General features: G+C 39.8%; 1 protein-coding gene across 5 annotated transcripts in view; it reads right to left on the reverse strand.

The window, feature by feature from the left end:
- Window positions 1-110: 110 nt before the first annotated feature.
- Window positions 111-24,060, reverse strand: part of st8sia3 (ST8 alpha-N-acetyl-neuraminide alpha-2,8-sialyltransferase 3) — a 100,311-nt gene continuing 76,361 nt past the window's right edge. For 2 of the 5 annotated variants that reach the window (XM_061877126.1, XM_061877122.1), the window contains exons 2-5: window positions 18,346-18,375; window positions 16,235-16,354; window positions 12,139-12,696; window positions 111-5,679 (exon numbers count right to left, since the gene is read on the reverse strand). In XM_061877126.1, the coding sequence (XP_061733110.1) occupies window positions 5,397-5,679; window positions 12,139-12,696; window positions 16,235-16,354; window positions 18,346-18,375 (991 nt within the window). In that variant the 3' untranslated portion in view covers window positions 111-5,396. Of the gene's footprint in view, window positions 5,680-12,138; window positions 12,697-16,234; window positions 16,355-18,021; window positions 18,116-18,206; window positions 18,302-18,345; window positions 18,376-24,060 lie in introns of those variants that run through there. The other 3 variants (XM_061877123.1, XM_061877124.1, XM_061877125.1) reach the window with 3 other exon arrangements.

The following is a 24,060-nucleotide window of genomic DNA, read 5'->3' on the forward strand; positions in this document are numbered from 1 at the left end:
AATTCCAAATGAGCTAATATTTACAAAAAATAACGTTTTCCAGTTTGAACGTTAAGTATCTTGTCTTTGCAGTCAATTCAATTGAATATAGATTGAAAAGGATGAACAAATCAATGTATTTTGTTTATTTACAATTTACACAACTTGCCAACTTCACTGGTTTCAACCTCAATGCTGACCAGGCTTTAACCCGATACCTTTAATTGGGTTCCATTAATTAAAGCCGTGCACCACGAGAGCCACTGTGTTCAAAGTCTTTTTATGCAACTTGAGTTTTTGTTGTCATTCAAATTCAGTGGACTGGAAAACTTGAGTGGAATCTTAATTGGTTGTTTTTTTTCCCAAGAAATGTGGAGAATACAACGCTGGGTAAGAGGAGCCTTACCTAAAGTTACCAGAAGCTACGATGGAAATCATCAAAGCAGCGCAAATAAAAGATAAATATCTTTAAACACAGAAACACCAACTGAGGTACATGAGTATGTGTAATACTGTAAATAATACTGTACATATCCCCACTTCCTAAAAATAGATATTACAATTAAATATAATCACTCAAATCCTTCAGAAATGTAATATTCCTTATTCCAACTGCAATGTACTTTTAATTCCTGCAAAAAAACAAAAAAAATTGAATTAAAATTCCCCCTTGGGTTTGCACTCAGTCCTGTGAAGCTAACATTTTACTACCACAACTGAAAACAATTCACAAGATCTACAGGAAGTTGCATCATTTAAATCCTCTATGAGCTATAAAAAAAAAGGGCAAAGATTTATTTTTCGGTATATTGGGTATTTTGAACTATGGGTAAAATCTCCGCACAGTCCTGTTATCGATGTTATCTTTTGTTTATTTAGTGTTTTTGTTGACTCACTGCAGAGTCAACCTATTAGCTAGAATACATGCTATATTTCACACATTTGCTCATTAAAACCTGAAAACTCACTCCTGTTTTTTTCAGTCCTGTTACTCGCATTTGTCAAAAAAATATATGTAATTGCCTGAGATGGGCTAATACATATTTTAGTTCAATAAGGGACTGGTCGAGTAAAGGTTTGCGTGTATTAAAACATGTGCAAACTTGATAGCACACTAAGCTGATCTGCTAAGCTTGTGTCTCTTGGGGCGGTATGGCTCGGTTGGTAGAGCGGCCGTGCCAGCAACTTGAGGGTTGGAGGTTCGATTCCCGCTTCCGCCATCCTAGTCACTGCCGTTGTGTCCTTGGGCAAGAAACTTTACCCACCTGCTCCCAGTGCCACCCAGATTAGTTTAAAATGTAACTTAGATAGTGGGTTTTACTATGTAAAGCGCTTTGAGTCACTAGAGAAAAGCGCTATATAAATATAATTCACAAATTCACTTCACTTCTTAAACAAGCAAAATAGAGAGCGCGAACGTAATTTGCCTTAAAGCATATGCAGAATATTTACTTGATTATTAGAAAGCCCACAATACTTGGAGGAAGAGATGCAAATATAATCATTTAGCGCTCGCAATGTGATTTATCAAGACTGAAAACTGTTTTGCGGCCACAAATGGCTGCAAAGACGAGCAGAAAATCCTCTGTCCTTCGTGTGTGTTCGCCAAAATACTTGTCAGAGATTAAACATAAGACATATAGTCGATTCAGCAACATCATTTTATAATTGTATATCTTCTGGATGACTTAAGGAGCTGGTTAAAAAAAAATACCAATGCTGCGTCTGCTGGAGCTTTTTTTGGTTAGTTCACTTTCATACAGGACAGACCTTGGCAAATTAAGCTTTTCAATCTGGCCTGCCTGACATTCCCAAATATATTTTTTAGATCTTGCAGTGATTTTTTTCAAATGAGCGTGAGTCTTCAATTATACTAAGTATTTCAATGGTTGGAATCTGCACTTTCGCATGATATACTAGTTACTATGGTCATCTAATTAGTTACTCTGGTCATCTAATTAGTTACTATGGTCATCTAATTAGTTACTATGGTAATGTAAGTCACAGCAGCTCAGACGAGGCACCAAGTAGTGTGGGTGGGGAGCGTTTCCACCGAGTGTTTCCGGAGTGGCCGGCCTGAAATGCATTTTTACAACAAAGTTCTTAAGCTTAGTAATATATCAGATATATCAGATTGTACGTACTTAATTACTTTTTTCACTTCGCCTTCATATTTGGCTGTGTTTGTTGCATTTTGATTGTAAAATACGTGGATGGAGAGGGGGTGTGACATTCAAATGTTAACAATATTCAGTGTTTTATCGGTCATAGTTTATAGTTTAAATCCACATTCTTTAATTTCATGTACATTCTGGGTGTCTCATTCAGTAAAAAAATGTAAAATTCCATTCAGTTTTAAGGCGGTTTGTGATAGCGTTGTTAGCATTCAATCAGACATTATTGTGAGGTTTTGTTCCTAAAAATAGATATAAGGGCCCCCAGACAGTTTTTTTTTTCTAAATTTGGCCCCTCAAGTCAAAATAATTGCTCAGTCCTGTTATAGGAGATAATACATTATTAATATATCTTATGTGTCTTTTTTTTTTAACGCATTCCTACGTGCATTTCTGGATTATTTTAGTCTCACCATAGCAACATAGGCACCTTCCACAGTTCCACCTTCGGCGTGTTTAACCTCTAAAGGCCTTAGTGGCCACATGCGTGGACAGCAATTTTTTAGCTTTTATTTCCAAAATTGTGTTCACTACTGAATTGGGGCCTTATGCCGACAAATGGACACTTATACTGCCATCTGCTGGTGTCAGAAAAGTAAAACATACAATGGAATTTGGAAAACAAAAGTGTAAAAATAATGTCACTTTACATGAAGTACACATTTGTGTACTTATGGACTAAGTACATAATATAAAACAATGATTTTTAGTTTTTATTCTAATTAGGGTCCAATAAGCCCAAATAGCAAAGAGAAATAAAGAAAAACATGTAAACAAACAGCTTGGGCCTTAAGAGGTTAAAGAAGGGTATTTTGTCTAGACCGCATTTCTACAGTAGATCGCTCTGAAACGGTGCTGTGGGCTACATATTCCACAACAGAAACAACAGAGGTTGGTCCGTTGGACTTAATGATGTCATGAATATTCGCCATCTCAGAAATTAGCGCACTAACCCAAGTCCCACTGCTGGGAATGTGAAAAATCTCACCAAATCGTTTTTATTTCGCCTGAAGCAGTTGATGATGTTTCCCATTTGCGCCATGTTAGGAACTTGTTAAAAAAATAACCAAACTTTAGCACAATAGTCTTGCATTCAGATAAGTTATTTAGAGGCCCGCAAGACCCACAAAGAATTGTATTTACTATGCACACTTTTTCATGCCCTATAGTTTGAGCATGCTGTTGATTTAGATAAAAATATATCAGGCCCTTTGTGTCTTATCAGCTGGAAAAAGAAATACAATTTTTGGGATTATAAAACGCGCTTAAAATACTTTAATTTTCTCGAAAATCGACAGTGCGCCTTATAACCCGGTGCGCCTAAAGTACAGCATAATTCTGGTTGTGCTTACCGACCTTGAAGCAATTTTATTTGGCACAATGTGTAAGGATAAGTGTGACCAGCAGATGGCAGTCTTACATAAGGGATACATGTAGACTGCAAGATGACGCCAGTAAACAACACTAACACTTTAATTGTTCCATTGAGAATATAGAACATTACACACGGCGCTCAAAAATCTGTCAAAATGTTTTTAGTATGACTTCTGTAAGCTATGAAGCCGCACCGCTTGATGGATTGTCGGCGCATTAAACATACGAGTATTATTATAGTGTGTGTGTATAAGGACAGCAAAATGGCACAGATTATGCAAAACCAACTTTTCTTACTTTCTGGTACCTGCTGATCTGTTTTTGGGATCTGCATAAGTCCTGAAAATGTGTGTGTTTCTGCCATTGTAGTCCGTGCCGACACCATAGTCATAAGCTTCTTCTTTTTCTCTACCTTCTAATGTGGCATTCATCTTTCGTGGTTGCCATTTATAATATAAAGTAGCGTAAAGGTCTTACTTATATTTGTCAGTAGACTCGCTATCAAAGCGGACGATTTTTCATGGAACACATTTCGGGTGTTGTTGTTGCACTAGTGAGCCACGGATGAGAAGATTTTGCTTCGTTATTGATTTAAGTAAAGTCTGAATGTCGTTAAAACAGTAAGCTCCATCTTTTGACACTTCTTCCACTCCCGTCCTTGCACGCTACACCGCTACAACAAAGATGACGGAGAAAAGACTGTCAAAAGTGAGCCACGTAGGTAAAATCGCCCACAGAACGGCACATCCCGAAAAGACGCTCAGAAAGCTACTTGAAGATGGTCTGCAAAACATAATCTATGCAACACTTTCACCAAAGAACCACCATTACATGCTATGTAGACCAGTGTTTGTCAACCACAGAGCTAATTTCACCTATCTGGCTTAAAAATATATTTTGCAATCCAGTAATTATAGTCTGCAAATGATGTGTTGTTGTTGTTGAGTGCCGGTGCTGTCTAGAGCTGGGCAGAGTAACCGTGTAATACTCTTCCATATCAGTAGGTGGCAGCCGCTAGCTAATTGCTTTGTAGATGTCGGAAACAGCTGGAGGCAGTGTGCAGGTAAAAAGGTATCTAATGTTTAAACTAAAAATAAACAAAAGGTGAGTTCCCCTAAGAAAAGGCATTGAAGCTTCGGGAAGGCTATGCAGAACGAAACTAAAACTGAACTGGCGACAAAGTAAACAAAAACAGAATGCTGGACGACAGCAAAGACTTACTGTGGAGCAAAGACGGCGTCCACAAAGTACATCCCAACATGACATGACAATCAACAATGTCATGCATGGTTGGTTATGGTTTGAAGTCATATCCAACAATTGCGACAACGACTTATTACTGTCAACTGAGTTTTGTTTTTCCATGATTTCTGCTGGTGGTGTGCCTCCGGATTTTTGCAACGCAAAAAATGTGCTTTTGCTCAAAAAAAGGTTGAAAAACACTGATGTAGACCACAAGAAAATGTTTAAAATTTAGAAAACAATCATAACATGACCCTTTTAATGCGCCCTGTGGTCCGAATAATACGGTAAGTTCACTTTGAGCAAGTTACAAGAAGCGATATTGGACGGAATGGTCCTTTAAGTCCGACATTTGACCAAAAAGACCATGCTCTGTAGTTTTTAGGGTAGGTTGTCGTGTCAACATTAAGACACCATCAGGCAACATACCTGGTTGCTGAAGAGCTGCGGTTCTTGTGTGCCTGGACTGACTGACTCAGCTTGACAGCTTTGGGAAACAGCCATCTTGTGCTAAAACAGTAAACCTTACCGCCAAGGTCACACTGTTGTGAAAAGCACACGCATTAGTGACCCAACCCCATGGAAGATCGCAAGCCAGATAGTCCATCCGCCGCTGCGGTCTCAGGTCTAAGCGCAGTGGGAGAGGCTGAGCTTCAGCAGTCCCTCGGTGTGCATCTTATAGAGGAGTTTGAACTCGGCGGGGAGCTGATGTGCTTCCTGCCATTTGGTGGTGAACTTGGTGCCCTTCTTGTCGTAGTAATGGTACGGCAGCTCCCTCCCCGTGTTGGGGTCCCACCCGAAGGGCCAGAATCCGTACAGGTGGATCTGGTCGCAGACCGAAGACGCCAGCGTGTACATCAGGATCCCGGTGCTCAGGCGCTTCGGCGACAGTTGTTTGGTTTTCCAGTAGCTGCAGCCAGAGAATTGTACATTAGAATATTGAACACAACGACAAATAATGTGGCAGAATAGGTGTCATTTTTACTATTATTTTGGTTTGATGATGTCATTTGTCATCATTCACATCTGATATTTGACTTATTTTAAGCATTGGCAACTGTATTAGCTCCGTGTTTGTACTATTGTGTCAAATATATTATGAGAATATAACAAGAGAAACTAGGCAGTAGTGACCATGTTATGAAAAAAATATATATATATATATTATATGTAAATAATAATGAAATGCATAGCAGTGTTGGCGTTAACACACTTTTTGTATCTTTTTACGCATTTCCGGAAGTCCTAGCTTCCCCTGGATGCAGATTTTTATTTATTTTTTACCGCACAGTTTGCATGTTTTTTTGTTTTTGTTTTTTTATCGATTATCGCTTTTCGCCAGTGTTTTGTTTGGTTTATATTTGCCTTAGTCAAATTATGAATTAGCATTAGCAGTTTTAACTAGCAAATTTCAACATTGCCAAATGTGTCAATCAAAACTACAACTAAGATGCACTTCACACTCAAACAGGCTGATGTGTAACAAGTACACAACTTACAGTACAAACACAAATGTGTAACAAGTACAAGACTTACAGTACAAACACAAAATACAAGACTGTATTAAACCTAATGGCAAAGACTACTTCCTGTCCAATAGTGCCTCCAGTTAAAAGTGTTTTGTGATAATATCTGTCTCTCAGCTTGTTTGGTATTGTTTTTAATACAATATTTCTTATTTATTCAAAAGTAGTTTTTTTTAAAGAGGTATGTCACATGTTAAAATTGTGTTGTTTTGTACCTGCAAATGAGACTAAAAGTGAAAGAAAACAAGATACAACAAATGAATAAGATTAAGTCCATTTAAGATGTTGCTTAAGCACTTCCAATAAAACAACACATGTACTATTCCTGCTGAAATTGATATTTGATCTGCCGTTTCTTTTTTGCTCTGCCCACCCCGTCCTGCGTGGAGAGGTTATTAGGTGACCACAGACGAGGCGCTAGCTGTCCAAAGTTGGGACCCAGGGTGTACCACTCATCTGTGGATCAGTTGGGGACCTCTCTGGTCTGCTGACCTGTCTCCACTCAAGATGATCTCCTGCTGACCCCACTATGGACTGGACTCTCACTATTATGTTAGATCCACTATGGACTGGACTCTCACACTATTATGTTAGATCCACTATGGACTGGACTCTCACTATTATGTTAGATCCACTATGGACTGGACTCTCACTATTATGTTAGATCCACTATGGACTGGACTCTCACTATTATGTTGGATCCACTATGGACTGGACTCTCACTACTATGTTAGATCCACTATGGACTGGACTCTCACTATTATGTCAGATCCACTATGGACTGGACTCTCACACTATTATGTTAGATCCACTATGGACTGGACTCTCACACTATTATGTTAGATCCACTATGGACTGGACTCTCACTATTATGTCAGATCCACTATGGACTGGACTCACACTATTATGTTAGATCCACTATGGACTGGACTCTCACTATTATGTTAGATCCACTATGGACTGTACTCTCACTATTATGTTGGATCCACTATGGACTGGACTCTCACTATTATGTTAGATCCACTATGGACTGGACTCTTACTATTATGTCAGATCCACTATGGACTGGACTCTCACTATTATGTCAGATCCACTATGGACTGGACTCTCACTATTATGTTAGATCCACTATGGACTGGACTCTCACTATTATGTTAGATCCACTATGGACTGGACTCTCACACTATTATGTTAGATCCACTACGGACTGGACTCTCACACTATTATGTTAGATCCACTATGGACTGGACTCTCACTATTATGTTAGATCCACTATGGACTGGACTCTCACTATTATGTTAGATCCACTATGGACTGGACTCTCACTATAATGTTGGATCCACTATGGACTGGACTCTCACTATTATGTCAGATCCACTATGGACTGGACTCTCACTATTATGTTAGATCCACTATGGACTGGACTCTCACACTATTATGTCAGATCCACTATGGACTGGACTCTCACTATTATGTCAGATCCACTATGGACTGGACTCTCACTCTTATGTTAGATCCACTATGGACTGGACTCTCACTATTATGTTAGATCCACTACGGACTGGACTCTCACTATTATGTTAGATCCACTACGGACTGGACTCTCACTATTATGTTAGATCCACTACGGACTGGACTCTCACTCTTATGTTAGATCCACTATGGACTGGACTCTCACTATTATGTTAGATCCACTACGGACTGGACTGTCACTATTATGTTAGATCCACTACGGACTGGACTCTCACTATTATGTTAGATCCACTATGGACTGGACTCTCACTATTATGTTAGATCCACTATGGACTGGACTCTCACACTATTATGTCAGATCCACTATGGACTGGACTCTCACTATTATGTTAGATCCACTATGGACTGGACTCTCACTCTTATGTTAGATCCACTATGGACTGGACTCTCACTATTATGTTGGATCCACTATGGACTGGACTCTCACTATTATGTTAGATCCACTACGGACTGGACTCTCACTATTATGTTAGATCCACTACGGACTGGACTCTCACTATTATGTTAGATCCACTACGGACTGGACTCTCACTATTATGTTAGATCCACTACGGACTGGACTCTCACTATTATGTTAGATCCACTACGGACTGGACTCTCACTATTATGTTAGATCCACTACGGACTGGACTCTCACTATTATGTTAGATCCACTACGGACTGGACTCTCACTATTATGTTAGATCCACTATGGACTGGACTCTCAGTATTATGTTAGATCCACTATGGACTGGAATCTGACAATATTATGCTACATCCACTCAAAGTCCATACATCTGTGGTCCCCTCCAAGGTTTCTCATTGTCATCCCATTGGGTTGAGTTTTTTCCTGCCCTGATGTGGAATCTGAGCCGAGGATGTCATTGTGGCTTGTGCAGCCCTTTGAGACAATGGTGATTTAGGGATATATAAGTAAACTTTGATATTGTATCAGATCGATATAGGCCAATATTCAGAGCTGCAATATTGAAAAACATATTTATTGGTAACATGCTAGACCAGGACTGTCAAAATAAAAACTTGATATATAATTTATTTAATGAAATAATTTTCATCCATCATTTATCAGATTAATCAGAGTTCTTTGTAAAAAAAGACAACCCCTGATGTCTTCAGTCACACCCGAGCCTGCAGAGTTGGAGGGGAGTCTCTTCAAAGTGGCCCCCACAAAAGGTGCTCTGTGAGGGGCCGCGGTGCTGAAAGCCGCCTGAGCTGCTTAAAGTGTGGTGATACTTCCCCAGCAGGTAGACTTAATGGGCTTGCTGAAGATTAGACTACTGGAAGACTGACCCATCCTGTGACTACAACACTAAGAAGCAGACTTCAATCCCTCTCTGCACACTTTCAGCTCGGTGCCATACTTTCCACTAAATACTACTTTCCTTTTTAATCTGGCTTTAGACTTTAAATCTGTTCTTTTTGGACACACACACACACACACACACACACACACACACACACACACACACACACACACACACACACACACACACACACACACACACACACACACACACACACACACACACACACACAATACAGCTGTGTGGCAGTTTCAGCTCGTGCAGTCAAAAATAATGATGGCGGTCTGCAGGTGTTAAAAAAACAAGGTTGAAATACAACGATGTTAATTAGAAATAAAGATAAATTCCATCATAGCGTTAGCATAGACGGAATATTTTATATGATTAACTTGTCAGAATTGTGCTTTTTTTAACAATGTTATATAGTTAATCCAAAAGAATAACAAATATGAATGCACACAAGGAATTGGGTCTTTTGATGAAACATTCTTTTCCTGCAGAAATCATTGAAAAATTAAACTCAGCAGCCGATTAGGACAATAAAAAGTAGTTTTCGCAGTTGTTGGATATGAATTCAAACCATAACAACATTGCTTCACTATAACTCTTGTCTCAAAGTAGCTGTAGATTAACTACGATCAAGTATTGGGAATACAAACGATCCTTAAATCTCGTTATCTATGATGTCATTTCTCACTTGTAGGCTCGTAAAGCTCCGTCCCAACAACCACAATGCACCTGCTCCCGCTCCTTTTTTTACATCCGGTTTGCCGCAATGCATTGTGGAACATGCAGTATTTTAGTTAACGCTTTGTTAGGCTATAAAAATAGAAAACAAATCAATCCGGTGTAAGTGTTTCTCAAGTAATCAATATCAAATACATCAAATCAATTCACTTTTAACTCTTTTTAGCTGTAAATAATAAGGTTTCTGACGTTTTTTCTGTCTTTCGTGTTTTAGTTCTTGTCTTGCGCTCCTATTTCGGTGCCTTTTCCTGTTTTGTAGGTGTGTTCCTGCAGCAGTTTCATGTCTGCATTATATATACACTATAGACAGCCATTTTAAACTAGACAAACAAGTCAATGGCGTTTTAAAATCTTGTTTTTATCACCTTCATCTTTTAGTAAAGGTTAAACCGTTTTTATCTTTTAACCTTTTTGAAGAAGTGGTGCATGCTTTTATTTGAAGTGGCCTGGACTACTGCAGAGCACTTTATGCTGGCATTAGCCAAAAAGCTCTCTCCCGGTTGCAGTTAGTCCAGAACGCGGCAGCAGGACTTTAACAGGGACCAGGATACGCCAGCATACAACCCCAATTCTTCAGAGTTTGCACTGGCTCCCTGTTCATTTTACAATTGATTTTAAAACATTGCTGTTTGTTTTTAAATCTTTACATGGACTGGCACCTCAGAATATCTCAGACCTCATCCAAATTTACATTCCTGCGTGCGCTCTGAGGTCCGAGAGCCAGTTCCAGCTCGTGGTGCCCAAGACTAGACTTAAGACCAGGGGAGACAGGACCTTCTCTGTGGTCGGCCCTAAGCTCTGGAACACTCTGCCCCTCCATGTTCAAACTGCTTCCACAGTGGACTCTTTTAAGTCTCGTCTTAAGACCCACTTTTATTCTTTGGCTTTTAAAACTACGTGAGTTGTGTGGTCCTCTGTCTTCTGTGTTTTTTATACACTTTGATTTTTATTTTACTGTTTTAATTGATTTTACCCTTTAAAATAGTTTTTAATAATATTTGTTTTTATATTGTTTTTATTGGTTTCATATTTATTTAATTTTTGTTTTTATTCAGTCATTGGTGGAGCATAATATATATATTTTTTATTTATTTATTTATTTTTTTTACAATTGTTTTTAACATGGCTGTGCAGCACTTTGGAAACGTTATTGCTGTTTAAATGTGCTATATAAATAAAGTGGATTGGATTCATTGAACGCTCTTCCCCGCACTTGCTTTGTTTTGGCAATCAAAACTCTTAAGTTGTGCGGACGCTATCCTTAGTGGGGACATTGTTGATTGTCAAGTCATGTACGGATGTACTTTGTGGACGCCGTCTGCTCCCCGCGCTGTAAGTCTTTGCTGTCGTCCAGCATTCTGTTTTTGTTTAGTGAAGTGAAGTGAATTATATTTATATAGCGCTTTTCTGTAGTGACTCAAAGTGCTTTACATAGTGAAACCCAATATCTAAGTTACATTTAAACCAGTGTGGGTGGCACTGGGAGCAGGTGGGTAAAGTGTCTTGCCCAAGGACACAACGGCAGTGACTAGGATGGCGGAAGCGGGAATCGAACCTGCAACCCTCAAGTTGCTGACACGGCCGCTCAACCAACCGAGCTATGCCACCCCTTACTGTGCAGCAAGTTCAGTTTTAGTCTAATTTTGCAAAGCCATCCGTAAGCTTCAATGCCTTTTGTTGATTTTTGGTTTAAACGTTAGATACCTTTTTACCTGCATTCTGCCTCCCGCTGTCATCTGCATATTGTGATCACGACAAATCATGTTCCCGATTTCTACAAAGCAATTAGCTACCTGCCGCCACCTACTGATATGGGAGAGTATTACACGGTTACTCTGCCGAGCTCAAGACAGTACAGACACTCAACAACGGTACATTATTTGCGGATTATAATTACTATCTGCAAAAAATATTTTTAACCCAATTAGGTGAAATGACATAACCTCCCATGGCACACCAGACTGTACCTCACGGCACACTAGTGGGGTTGTAAAACACTGACATATAACGTAACTGAAACATCATCTAGTATTAAAGCATTGTTGGCTTTTGTTTTATCTCAATGAACCGCAGCTCCGCCATTGCCGGCAGGACTCATGCATGACTGCCGCTCACTTGTGTTGAGACTTTAAAGGCTGCGTGGCGAGTCCTTTTCAGGGTGGTAGTGAATATACACCACCGTACAAAGTACACGGACTACTTTCGAAGAAGATGCAAGTTGAGGTAGTGTTGTGCCTTGAGTGGGTGTGCATGTCTTACTTGTTTATGTGCTGCATGATGTTTCCGGGCCAGGCCAGCTGGACCTTCAGCTGACCCCGATGTTCCACGAAGAAGTCCACCAGTGTCCTGGTCACAGTGGCTGACGTGTGGAAGAAGAACGCCGGGATCCACAGAATGGCACCGTCCAGCTTCTTCAAGCTCAGGAAGAAGTTATTCCTGTCCTGCACCGTCAATAAGTTGTTGTAATATTTTTCTAAGATACTGGGGTTAAAAGTGGTCATGTTGGTGCGCCGCCCAACATCCTTCTTAAATAGCTCTGTGGGGGCAAAGTTGCAGCGGAAGACAAAGTCGAACTTCTCAATCTGGGCGCCGCATCGCGAGCCGGTTAGGATGCCGCTGTTGCCCACGATGGCGCAGACGTTGTAGTGCTTGTTAAGAACGGGCGAAACCTCCGGGAGGAGAGAGCGGAAGTTCTCGCCGATGGCGTAGACGTATTTGTGGCTGGAGTAGTCGTAGTGCATCAGCTGGCCGATGCGGACTGAGTTGTGTGTCAGGGAGAAGTTGTGAGGGATGTCGATGTACTGAGAGATCTCCTTCCTGAAAGAGAAGCAACAATCTGTCAACGCCTGGACTTTGGGGTTTGTTTTTCCTGTAAGGCAAAGGAAAGTTGGCGCGGGCAAGACGTGAAGGTAGGGACGTATTTATTTATTACTATAAAAAAAGAACACAAGGCGGAAGAACAAAACTTGGCTAATGAAACAAAAACTAGCACTTGGGCAGAAAAACTATGAACATGAAACAAAACTCGATAACCGGGACATAAAAAACCAAACACGTACGTGGCAAGAAGCAAAACTATGGACAGTATCAGAGGTAGCATGGCATGAAGTGAACAGAGGTAAAGTCGCCAGGCTGACTTCCTGGCAACTTTCGCTTTAAATAATAGTTACATGATTAGTGAAAACAGGTGCGTGACTTGGGGACAGGTGAAAACTAATGGGTTGACATGGAAACAAAGCAAACAAGGAAGTGCAAAAACAGGAAACAATGGAGTCTTAAAGGGGAACATTATCAGCAGACCTATGCAAGCGTCAATATATACCTTGATGGTGCAGAAAAAAGACCATGTATTTTTTTAACCGATTTCCAAACTCTAAATGGGTGAATTTTGGCAAATTAAACGCTTTTCTGTTTATCTGCTTTTTAGCGATGACGTCACCGAGGTAACACACCCGCCATTTTCATTTTCACATTACAAACACCGGGTCTCAGCTCTGTTATTTTACGTTTTTTCAACTATTTTTTGGAACCTTGGAGACATCATTCCTCGTGGGTGTGTTGTCGGAGGGTGTAACAACACTAACAGGGAGGGATTCAAGTTGCACCACTGGCAAGAAATCTGCCGCCAGACCCCCATTGAATGTACCAGAGTGTCTCCACATTTGACCGGCGATGCTAAGACAGACATGGCACAGAGATGTATGGATAACCTGCAGATGCATTTGCAACCATTAAGTCAACAAAATCACAAAGGTGAGTTTTGTTGATGTTGTTGACTTATGTGCTAATCAGACATATTTGGTCACGGCATGACTGCCAGCTCATCGATGCTAACATGCTACGCTAAGAGATGCTAACCATGCTATTTACACTAGCTGTATGTACATTCGAAACTAGATACCCACATTTAATGCGAAACAAACACTTACCAATCGACGGATTTAAGTTGTTCCAGTGTCACAAGATGCGAAAGTCCTGATCGTTTGGTCCGCACATTTTACCGGCGACGCTAATAAAGCAGCCATGCTATGGGCCACTTCATTAGGTACACCCAAGCTATGGCCGAATAGCGTCAATAGCTATTCGCTCAATAGCTTCAGTTTCTTCTTCAATTTCGGTTTTTTGGTTTCTGCCTCCGTACTCCGACCATCTGTTTCAATACATGTGTAATCTGTTGAATCGCTTAAACCGCTGAAATCCGAGTCTGAATCCGAGCTAATGTAGCTATATCTTGCTGTGGTAACCGCCATGTTGTTTGTATTGGCAGCACTGTATGATGTCACAGGGAAATGGAGAGTGGTTTCGAAGATAGTGAAAATAAGGCACTTTAAAGCTTTATTTAGGGATATTCCGGGACCGGTAACATTTTGAAAAAAACTTCAAAAAATACAACAAGCCACTGGGAACTGATTTTTATTGTTTTTAACCCTTTTGAAAATGTGATAATGTTCCCCTTTAAGCAAAACAGAACTAAACAAAACATGATCACAAGACATGACAAAATCATTGTCACCCGCATCTTTAATAGCCATTTTTCCACCTAATAGTGCTAAATGACACCAGTCCTACTTTATACCAAAATTCTCCTTTACTGGAATCACCAATTAACTTGTGTGGTGGTCGGCTCTGTGGGACCCATTTTCATTTTTTATTAAAAGAAAAATGACACAATTAATTAATACGCCGTAGCTCACCGGCGTCACAATGTAAACAAACGCCATGGGTGGATCTACACCTGACATCTACTCTAATGATACCAAGTACAGGAGTGTATCTAGTCGATACTACTATGATTACATCGATATTTTTTAGCATCATATAAGCTTTTTAAGTTTTTTTTAAATGTATATTATTTTTATAAACTCAGGAAATACGTCCCTGGACACATGAGAACTTAAATTATGACCAATGTATGATCCTTTTTGGGGGGTTTTCTACCGTAAAATCTATAGTTAATGTTTTCACAAGTGTATTATTGGTAATGGATTTTGTTTTGTTTATTATAGTGAAATTCTGCCAATTAAGCAACCAGATTTTTTTTTTTTTTACTGTATGTCAAAGGTCAAGCAGATATATGATGGAAGTATTTTGTTTAATCTTAACAAAAAACATTGTTTGGAATTTATGATAATTTAATTTTTGTTGCATTATTTGATAATATCAGTCTAAAATATATGCATTTGTATGCAGTGCATATCTTTTTTCTGGACATTTTCCTTTTTAAATAAATTATTATTTCTAATGATGTGGCCTTGAGTTTGACATCTGTGTTGTAAGACATACGCTGCCAAATATATTTATTTTACATACAAGATGTTTTGTAAATAACACACCTTATTAAAACATGTGCAAACTTTATTACAAAAATTAAAAAAAGTATTTTCCTATTGCTTTAGTTCAGGGGTGTCAAACTCAAATACAGAGTGGTCCAAAATTTAAAACTGAACTAAGCCGCGGCCCGAGGTTGAACAAATTAAGCTTTTAATAGGACCCAAACAAGTTTTTCATTGAATATTGAACAAGCAAGGCTTATATAACTTTATAGTGACATGCAAAATTGAGTTTCAAATAATAACAATAATAATTAAAAATGATCAATGATCAAATTTAAATAAAAATTGAATGCCTCTTTTGTATTTGCAGCCTTCTGAGGTAAATATCAACATTAACTTTTTCCAGAGGCTAATACATTTGAAAATAAAATAATGAATAAATCAACCATTCAGGCCTTTTTACTGGGGTTCTGGGTATTTGTTCTGTTGTGTTTTTGTTGTGTTTATGTTGTGTTACGGTGCGGATGTTCTCCCGAAATGTGTTGGTCATTCTTGTCTGGTGTGGGTTCCCAGTGTGGTGCATATTTGTAACAGTGTTAAAGTTGTTTATATGGCCACCCTCAGTGTGACCTGTATGCTGTTGAACAAGTATGCCTTGCATTTACTTACATGTGTGTAGAAGCCACATATATTACGTGACTGGGCCGGCACGCTGTTTGTGAGGAGGAAAAACAGACTTGACGACAGGTGGTAGGGGACGCTAAAGGCAGAGCCTTGAAGGCACACCCCCAATATTGTTGTCCGGGTGGAATTCAGGAGAATGGTTGCACTGGGAGATTTTCGGGAGGGGGACTGAAATTCGAGAGTCTCCCAGGAAATCGGTGAATGTGGTGTTACAGCGGCACCACTGTATGGCACCGGCGGGCCAGCTCTAATGTTAATTTGATATTGCCTCAAGGGCCAAATGAAATTACACGGCGGGCCAAATTTGGCCCGCGGGCCAGAGTTTGACACCTATGCTTTAGTTGCTCAATGGAGGTTTGAGATAAATGTTTAGGCAACTGCCTTTTGTAGTAGCTTACCTCTGTTGGATGAAAGCTGTGCTGTTATACTTCCATTTAGAGGAGTTCTGCAGGTCCTCGCTAAGAGCGTCGACGAGAGGCGTGAAAGCTGGATCCAGATGCTTGAGTGCCAGCTGGGAGCTGCAGTACAGGAAGGAGGAATACAGAAGGAGAACTGAGAGTTGATTGTCATTGAAAACTCTCAATAATCAAAGAAAGTATCTTTCTAATTTTGACTTTTAATTCAATTCAATTTACATATTTAGTGTATTGGTTCCCTTGAAATGTGCTTGCCAATAACAAAGTTAATATATGATTAGGACTGTCAAATAATTAAAAACCTAAATCAGATTAATCAAAGTTTATAAACTAATTCTTCAGGATAAACCACCATTTGCAACTATGTGGAAAATATTTCCATTTTCAATGTATTGTATCGTCACAAAGATGAATGACAGGACAATATTACATAAATCCCACATGTGCAAACTTTATAACTTGCACAAAGCTGATCTACTAAACTCATGCCAGGACTGTCTCAGTGGTTCTCAACCTTTTTTCAGAGATTTACCCCCTGTGAACATTTGTTTAATTCAAGTACCCCCTAATCAGAGCAAAGCAGACGGACCACTCCGGACAAGGCGTGCAGGTAGGAACACGATTTAATCTTCGTAAATCAAACAAGTACCAAAAACAGTAAACAAGCGAAAGGAAAATGTGCCGATCGCACGGGAAGCTAAGATAACCACTTAGCGTAGGAATCATAAACTAGGAGCCAAGAAATACCAACGTAACATGTTGCTTATAGCAAACAATGAAGCCAGACCGAGTGTGGCGAGCAACGACAATAAATATCTCTCTGATTAGTGGTCGATAGCAGGTGAGGGTGCTGACTACTAACTAGGGGCAGGTGAACCCAATTAACCCCCATGGAAACCAAAACAAACCCAGAGGTGCACAAAACAGGAACTAAGGGAGTCCAAAACTACCACAATATAACTAAACAAAACATGATACAGCCACGGATCATGACAACCAATCAGTGTAAAAAACAAAACATTATAATTTGTATATTTTCAGAATGTGCTCGTTGTGTTTTTAAACAAAGAAAACAATCTCAAGTTGGCTTTATTTTGAAGTTATCATGCCATGATTTCACCAGTTTGGCCCACTTTGGAACAGATTGTACGACCTCGCTGTAGATTGTTTACTTCAGATGCAGTCAGAAGTCATTTGTTCAACTTCTTTAGTTATACTAGTAGTGTTCCTCAGAATTCCATTTTAGCTCCTCTCCTTTTCATCGTTTGGGCCCGCTAGTTTAGTTAAAACTGAGAGACTGACATTAAAACAACAGAGCGCTCCTATAATAAACAATTAAATGTCTACTAAAGAGGATGCTGGTTCTCTGGAATATACAAAATAAGATTCACGGAGGGGAGAAGTCTGGCACCCCCAGTCCTTAACTGTCTGGAAATGTGGCCCCCAAGAGTTTAGTTTAGGGTTGTCGAACTCATTTTAGCTCAGGGGCCACATGGAGGAAAGTCTGTGCATACGCGGGCCTGACTATTAAAATCATGGCATCAAAATTAAAAAATGACCTCTTCAGACTGTCGATGAATTTTGTGGACGCCTTCTGCTGCTCCACACACTGTAAGTCTTTGCTGTTGTCCAGCATTCTGTTTTTGTTTACTTTACAGCCAGTTCAGTTTTAGTTTCATTCTGCAAAGCCATCCCTAAGCTTCAATGCCTTTTCTTAGGGTCACTCACCTTTCGTTTATTTCTGGTTAAAGCATTAGATACCCTTTTACCTGCACACTGCCTCCTGCTGTCGTCTGCATATTGTGATCACGACAAACCATGTTCCCGACATCCACAAAGCAATTAGCTGCCTGCTGCCACCTACTGATATGGAAGAGTATTACACGGTTACTCTGCCGAGCTCTAGACAGCACCGACACTCAACAACGGCACAATATTTGCGGATTATAATTACCGGTTTGCAAAAAATATTTTTAACCCAATTAGGTGAAATGACACACCAGTGGTTGAAAAACACTGCCATAGATCATTCATTTTGACGTTGACACATAGAGTTTGGTTGAATGTGCACGTTGTAGAGACACTGTGCTCACCTCAGGTCAGGTTTGCGAGGCGGCCTTTCACTGCAAGAGGAACAAAAAAGCAAAAACAGACTCAAGTCAGTAAAAAACAAACATGTTTAAGCAACTAAAACATATTTGCATGTGCTTTTATGGCATTTCACACTTAATACTTGGAGATTAAAACAAATGTTTGCAATGCTCGTGATAATTTGGATTATCTTGTTTTAGACATGTCCGATATTATCGGCCGATAAATGCTTTGAAATGTAATATTGAAAATTATGGGTTTCAAAGAGTAAAATTAATTACTTTTTAAAACGCCGCCGTACGTAGATATCCAGTAAAACACGGACGTAGGGAGCAGTACAGAGCAGTTGCATCTTCCAGTCAGCAGCCTCTCTCCTCTCTCACACGCAACACAGGAGTTGACGACTGCAGCATGAAAGGTTTACTGGCGACACTTGATGACCTCATCAAACAGCCGCGAGCGTAGCATAGCAACAACAAGAGCGTGTTGTTGCCGGTGCTGTAGCCATGGCTAACAAGCGAGCTCGCTCGGTGACTGACTGACGACACCACGTCTATGGTTTGGGATTATTTTAAAGTGTGTCTGATGGATAAAAACAAATGGCACTTTGCAATGACTGCAAAAAGTTGGTTATGCGAGGAGGAACCAAAATGTCTTTCTTTGATACAAGCAATTTGATCACCTTTTCAAGAATCATAAGGAGGTACACCATGCATACAATGGATGGAAAGCAAACAGCGAAAGCAGCTTGCAGTGAAAAGAGGTGGCATGTCTCAACGCAGCATTTCAGAAGCTTTGGCTGACTGGTAGGCCACTTCAAGCACTCACCACCAGCTTGCAGCACATTTGTGTTACTCATACAAATACGTTAGAGCGGGGCAGATTGAGCCCAGTTTATAATTTCCTTTCATACAGTATGTCATGCAGTCTTGCACTAAAGGAAGACTATTTTATTGTTTACTTTATTACTCCAGTATATTCTGGACTAAAGCTGTGTGCCTTTATTGTTTTAGTAACTGTTGTTTTGAGGCATGTTTAAAATAAAATTAAAAAAATAACGCACTTTGTCAAAGTCAAAGTATAGTATTTCCCATAGTTGTAGTGGGTATCAGGATTATTTTAGGGAGAGCATGTCCCAAATTCCAAGCTGCTGTTTTGAGGCATGTTAAAAAAAATAACGCACTTTGTGACTTCATGCACTTTCTTGCATAACTTGAGTTGAAGTTGTTCTCTTATTTCGGAAAACCTTGTTACTTTGTTTAATGCATCCAGCGGGGCATCACAACAAAATTAGGCATAATAATGTGTTCATTCCACAACTGTATATATCGGTATCGGTTGATATCGGAATCAGTAATTAAGATTCGGACAATATTGGAATATCGGAATATCTGCAAGAAAGCCATTATCGGACATCTCTAGTTTGTTTGACTCCACACTGTCATGTCTTGTGATCAGGTTTTGTTTAGTTATGTTCGATTTTGTTTAACACTCCATTGCGTCCGGTTTTTCACTCCCTTGTTTTGTTGCCATAGTTACTTATTGTGTTCACCTGTGTCTGATTAGTGCTCGCCCGCTCACCTGCTTCCCGAGCACTAATCAGAGGGAGTATTTAAACTTGTCATTTCCAGTCAGTCCTCCTGGCGTCATTGTTTTCTTTTCATGCTTTTCGGCAAGAAATCTGCGTTCAAAAGACTCCGGCTTATTAGTGATTCCCAAAGCCCAAAAAAAGTCTGCGGGCTATAGAGCGTTTTCCGTTCGGGCTCCAGTACTCTGGAATGCCCTCCCGGTAACAGTTCGAGATGCTACCTCAGTAGAAGCATTTAAGTCTCACCTTAAAACTCATTTGTATACTCTAGTCTTTAAATAGGCTCCCTTTTTAGACCAGTTGATCTGCCGTTTCTTTTCTTTTCCTCCTATGTCCCACTCTCCCTTGTGGAGGGGGTCCGGTCCGATCCAGTGGCCATGTACTGCTTGCCTGTGTATCGGCTGGGGACATCTCTGCGCTGCTGATCCGCCTCTGCTTGGGATGGTTTCCTGCTGGCTCCGCTGTGAACGGGACTCTCGCTGCTGTGTTGGATCCGCTTTGGACTGGACTCTCGCGACTGTGTTGGATCCATTATGGATTGAACTTTCACAGTATCATGTTAGACCCGCTCGACATCCGTTGCTTTCCTCCTCTCCAAGGTTCTCATAGTCATCATTGTCACCGACGTCCCACTGGGTGTGGGTTTTCCTTGCCCTTATGTGGGCCTACCGAGGATGTCGTAGTGGTTTGTGTTGTGGTTTGTGCAGCCCTTTGAGACACTAGTGATTCAGGGCTATATAAGTAAACATTGATTGATTGATTGATTGATTGATTGATGCTCTGTCCATGCTAGTTTTTCATGCCAAAGTCTATGCTGCTATTGTCAAGCCACAGTAAGTTTTTTTGTTTCATGTCCAAAGTTTAGTCTTAGTGTTAGTTTTGTTTCCTTCATCAAGTTGTGCGCCTTTTTGTTTGTACCTTTTTTTTAGTGACCATTAAATCATGTTTTTACCTAAACGCCATGTCCCGAGTAGTCCGTCTGCCTTCCTGGGAGAACGACCCCCCCCCCCCCTCGTTATGACAGAATGACACCAGCATTCAGTTCCCCCGCAATTGTGGCTTGACAATAGCAGCATGGACTTTGGCATGAAAAACTAGCATGGACAGAGCATGAAAAGAACACAATGACTGACATGAAATGACAAGTTGAAATACTGCCTCTGATTAGTGCTGGGGAAGCAGGTGAGCGGGCGAGCACTAATCAGAGACAGGTGAACACAATAAGTAACTATGGCAGCAAAACAAGGGAGTGAAAAACAGGAAACAATGGAGTGTTAAAGAAAACCGAACATAACAAAAAAAAACATGATCACAAGACAAGACACACACATTCTGTAGTTATGTTGCCTGCTTTCTAACAATGGTGCAACAACGCAGCAGGGCATGGGTAAGTGTTCCTCCACTTTCCTCTTGCAGACTTTCATGCCAAACCCACTCTGAGCATAACCTTGGCCCACTACGTGACAACCCAGCGAGAGAAGGAATGATTACAGCAGCGGGGAAATGAATGGAGCTCCTGTACTGTAAATCAGAGTCAAGGGCAGTTTGCTCACCTCCAGAACCTTTTGCCAGATCAACTGTGTTTTAGCATCACACTCTTGACCGCGCATGACGGACGTCCATGATGGTGCACTGCAGTGACCCCGCTTAACCCCTTCAAGTTCCAACACACTTCCGGGGTGGACAGGAAACTGATACATTTCAGATTGTTAAATACCGATACGGTTGTAGGGGAGGTGATCATGCAGGGCATTGTTAAAAAAGAAACAGGAAGAATGTAAAAAGCCTAATGAGGTTTGTTCTAGCGTAGAACTGGGCGATATGGCCTTTTTTTAATATCTCCATATTTTTAGGCCATGTCACGATACATAATATATATCTCCATGTTAGGCCTTAGCCTTGAATGAACACTTGATGCATATAATCACAGCAGTATGATGATTCTATGTGTCTACATTCAAACATTCTTCTTCATACTGCATTAATATATGCTACTTTGAAACTTTCATGCAGAGAGGGAAATCACAACTAAGTCAATTGACTAAACTGTATTTATTAAACAGTTATTATAATTAGTTATTATCATTAAACAGTGGCACAAACATTCATGTCATTTCCAAACAAAAAGTGCAAGATTGTCAGAGACATTTTAAAACAAGCTATGAGTGCACTTTTGTGCATGATGTCACTAAGGTGCAGAGGTGGGACCAAGTCATTGTTTTGCAAGTCACAAGTAAGTCTCAAGTCTTTGCCCTCAAGTCTCGAGTCAAGTCTTGAGTCAAGACAGGCAAGTCCGAGTCAAGTCCAAAGTCAAGACTGGAAAGTCTCAAGTCAAGTCCTTTTAACCTCAGACTAATATATTTACACAGATTGTGTCTGCTTTTAAAACCCTGTATGCATTTATTAAAACAAGTGCATTTGAAACTGCAGGAAAAAAATTGCGCTGACATTGCACTTCATAATAGCACTATTAACCCGTCATTTTAAACATTTAACTCATTCCTTTACAGAATAAACACATTTTAAAAAAACAAGTGCAACTGTACTTATTTGCACAAAGGTGTTAACGTTGTATTTCCATGGCATATTGCATTGGAACTAGTTCAACAGCAGTTTCTATCCTGTTCTTACCTTATCTCATTGATCTCATCTCATATTCTATGTGTGTTTATGTGTGCGTACACATGAAAAACATAACAAATACATGAACATAACAATGAACAGTCGTACTTTTTAGATGTCAGGGCCCTATGCAATATGTACACATATTCTTAATATAGTATACATTTTAACCAACCTTTATTTGACTATGTCTGTCTTTTTGTAGGTGGCTAAAATACGCAGTGCTGCTGACCGCCGTCTAACGTTGCGTTACTGTGTGTGATGCATTCACCAACGTAACGTTATGTGTAGGTACGTCATGCAACCCCCCTTAAAAAAAAAAATCACCTGACAAAAAGTATGAATAAAGTAGTGAACTGCAGTGGACGCAACAGATTGTCGTGTTTGCAATGACGTTATAACCATAGACATCTTATAAGCAGACACAGCATTGGCTGCTATACACGAGCAATTTGGCCGCCATCTTGAAGAGGTGACAAGGTGCCGGCGAGCAGCTTAAACTGACAGGTAGAAAACAAAGATGTCGGGCTGGTGTTCAGCGTTTCCCTGCTCAAATGAGAGGACTGTTGAAAATAGGAATCTGGGGATTACTTTTCATAAGTAAGATTTAACATTAACGTACTATTGGTTGTATTTTGTGAAAATAATATCACCACAGAGTTGAGAAGGAGCAAAGATCTTCAATATTTGTATGTGAAAATCACAAAGAAATCTTCTGGGGGAGGATGACCCCCCTACAGGTATTTGGTTAACAAACTTTCAGGCCCACCTAAAACAAAATTCACCAGCCACCACTGATTATGATGCATTCATCATTTTAGGCAAAATATAAGACAATACTCTCTTAACAGTCTAATTGTAACCAGGAATAAGTCTTCAAGTAACAATATTCAAATACTAACTTTGTTGGGTGAGACAAACTTTGGTTTTATTCTGAATCCAGTGAAACAGATCGGTGGTTTTAGTTCATATAAAGACTTTCAGGTGTTTATATATGTTTAAGTATTTGTGGCAGACACTTTTGTCCAAAGCAACATACATAAAAAATACATATAAAACAATCACTGTAAACATTATTATTTAAGGGAAGAATGTAATAGAAAATATCAATACAAAGTGTCAAGACAGAATAAACTCTCTGTTGCTGCAAAAACGGAGATACAGTCTATAGGTCCCTAAGATATATAGATATCTAATGTATTTACACATTGTTTATGTAGGATATACACATGTATATATAACCTAATCATATTGTTTCTTCAATTTAAAAATAGCTGACCGTTTTTTACCCCCTTCTCTGGGATTATTATTCCCAGTTTTGATCTTGGACGTCTGGTAATTTATAGTAAATAAGAATATTATATTACTGTTAAGGAAACTATGAACACGCCAAAACATGTGTCCTTTATCATAGCTACACGTATGACAAAAAGCGGGTGAAAATGAGTGGTATTCAGTGAGGTAAAATGAATTAAATGCGCTGACAGTTCATTGCTTTTGCCAAATG

The sequence above is a fragment of the Nerophis ophidion genome, linkage group LG17 (genome assembly GCF_033978795.1).
Source record: "Nerophis ophidion isolate RoL-2023_Sa linkage group LG17, RoL_Noph_v1.0, whole genome shotgun sequence".
Classification (NCBI taxonomy): Eukaryota; Metazoa; Chordata; class Actinopteri; order Syngnathiformes; family Syngnathidae; genus Nerophis; species Nerophis ophidion.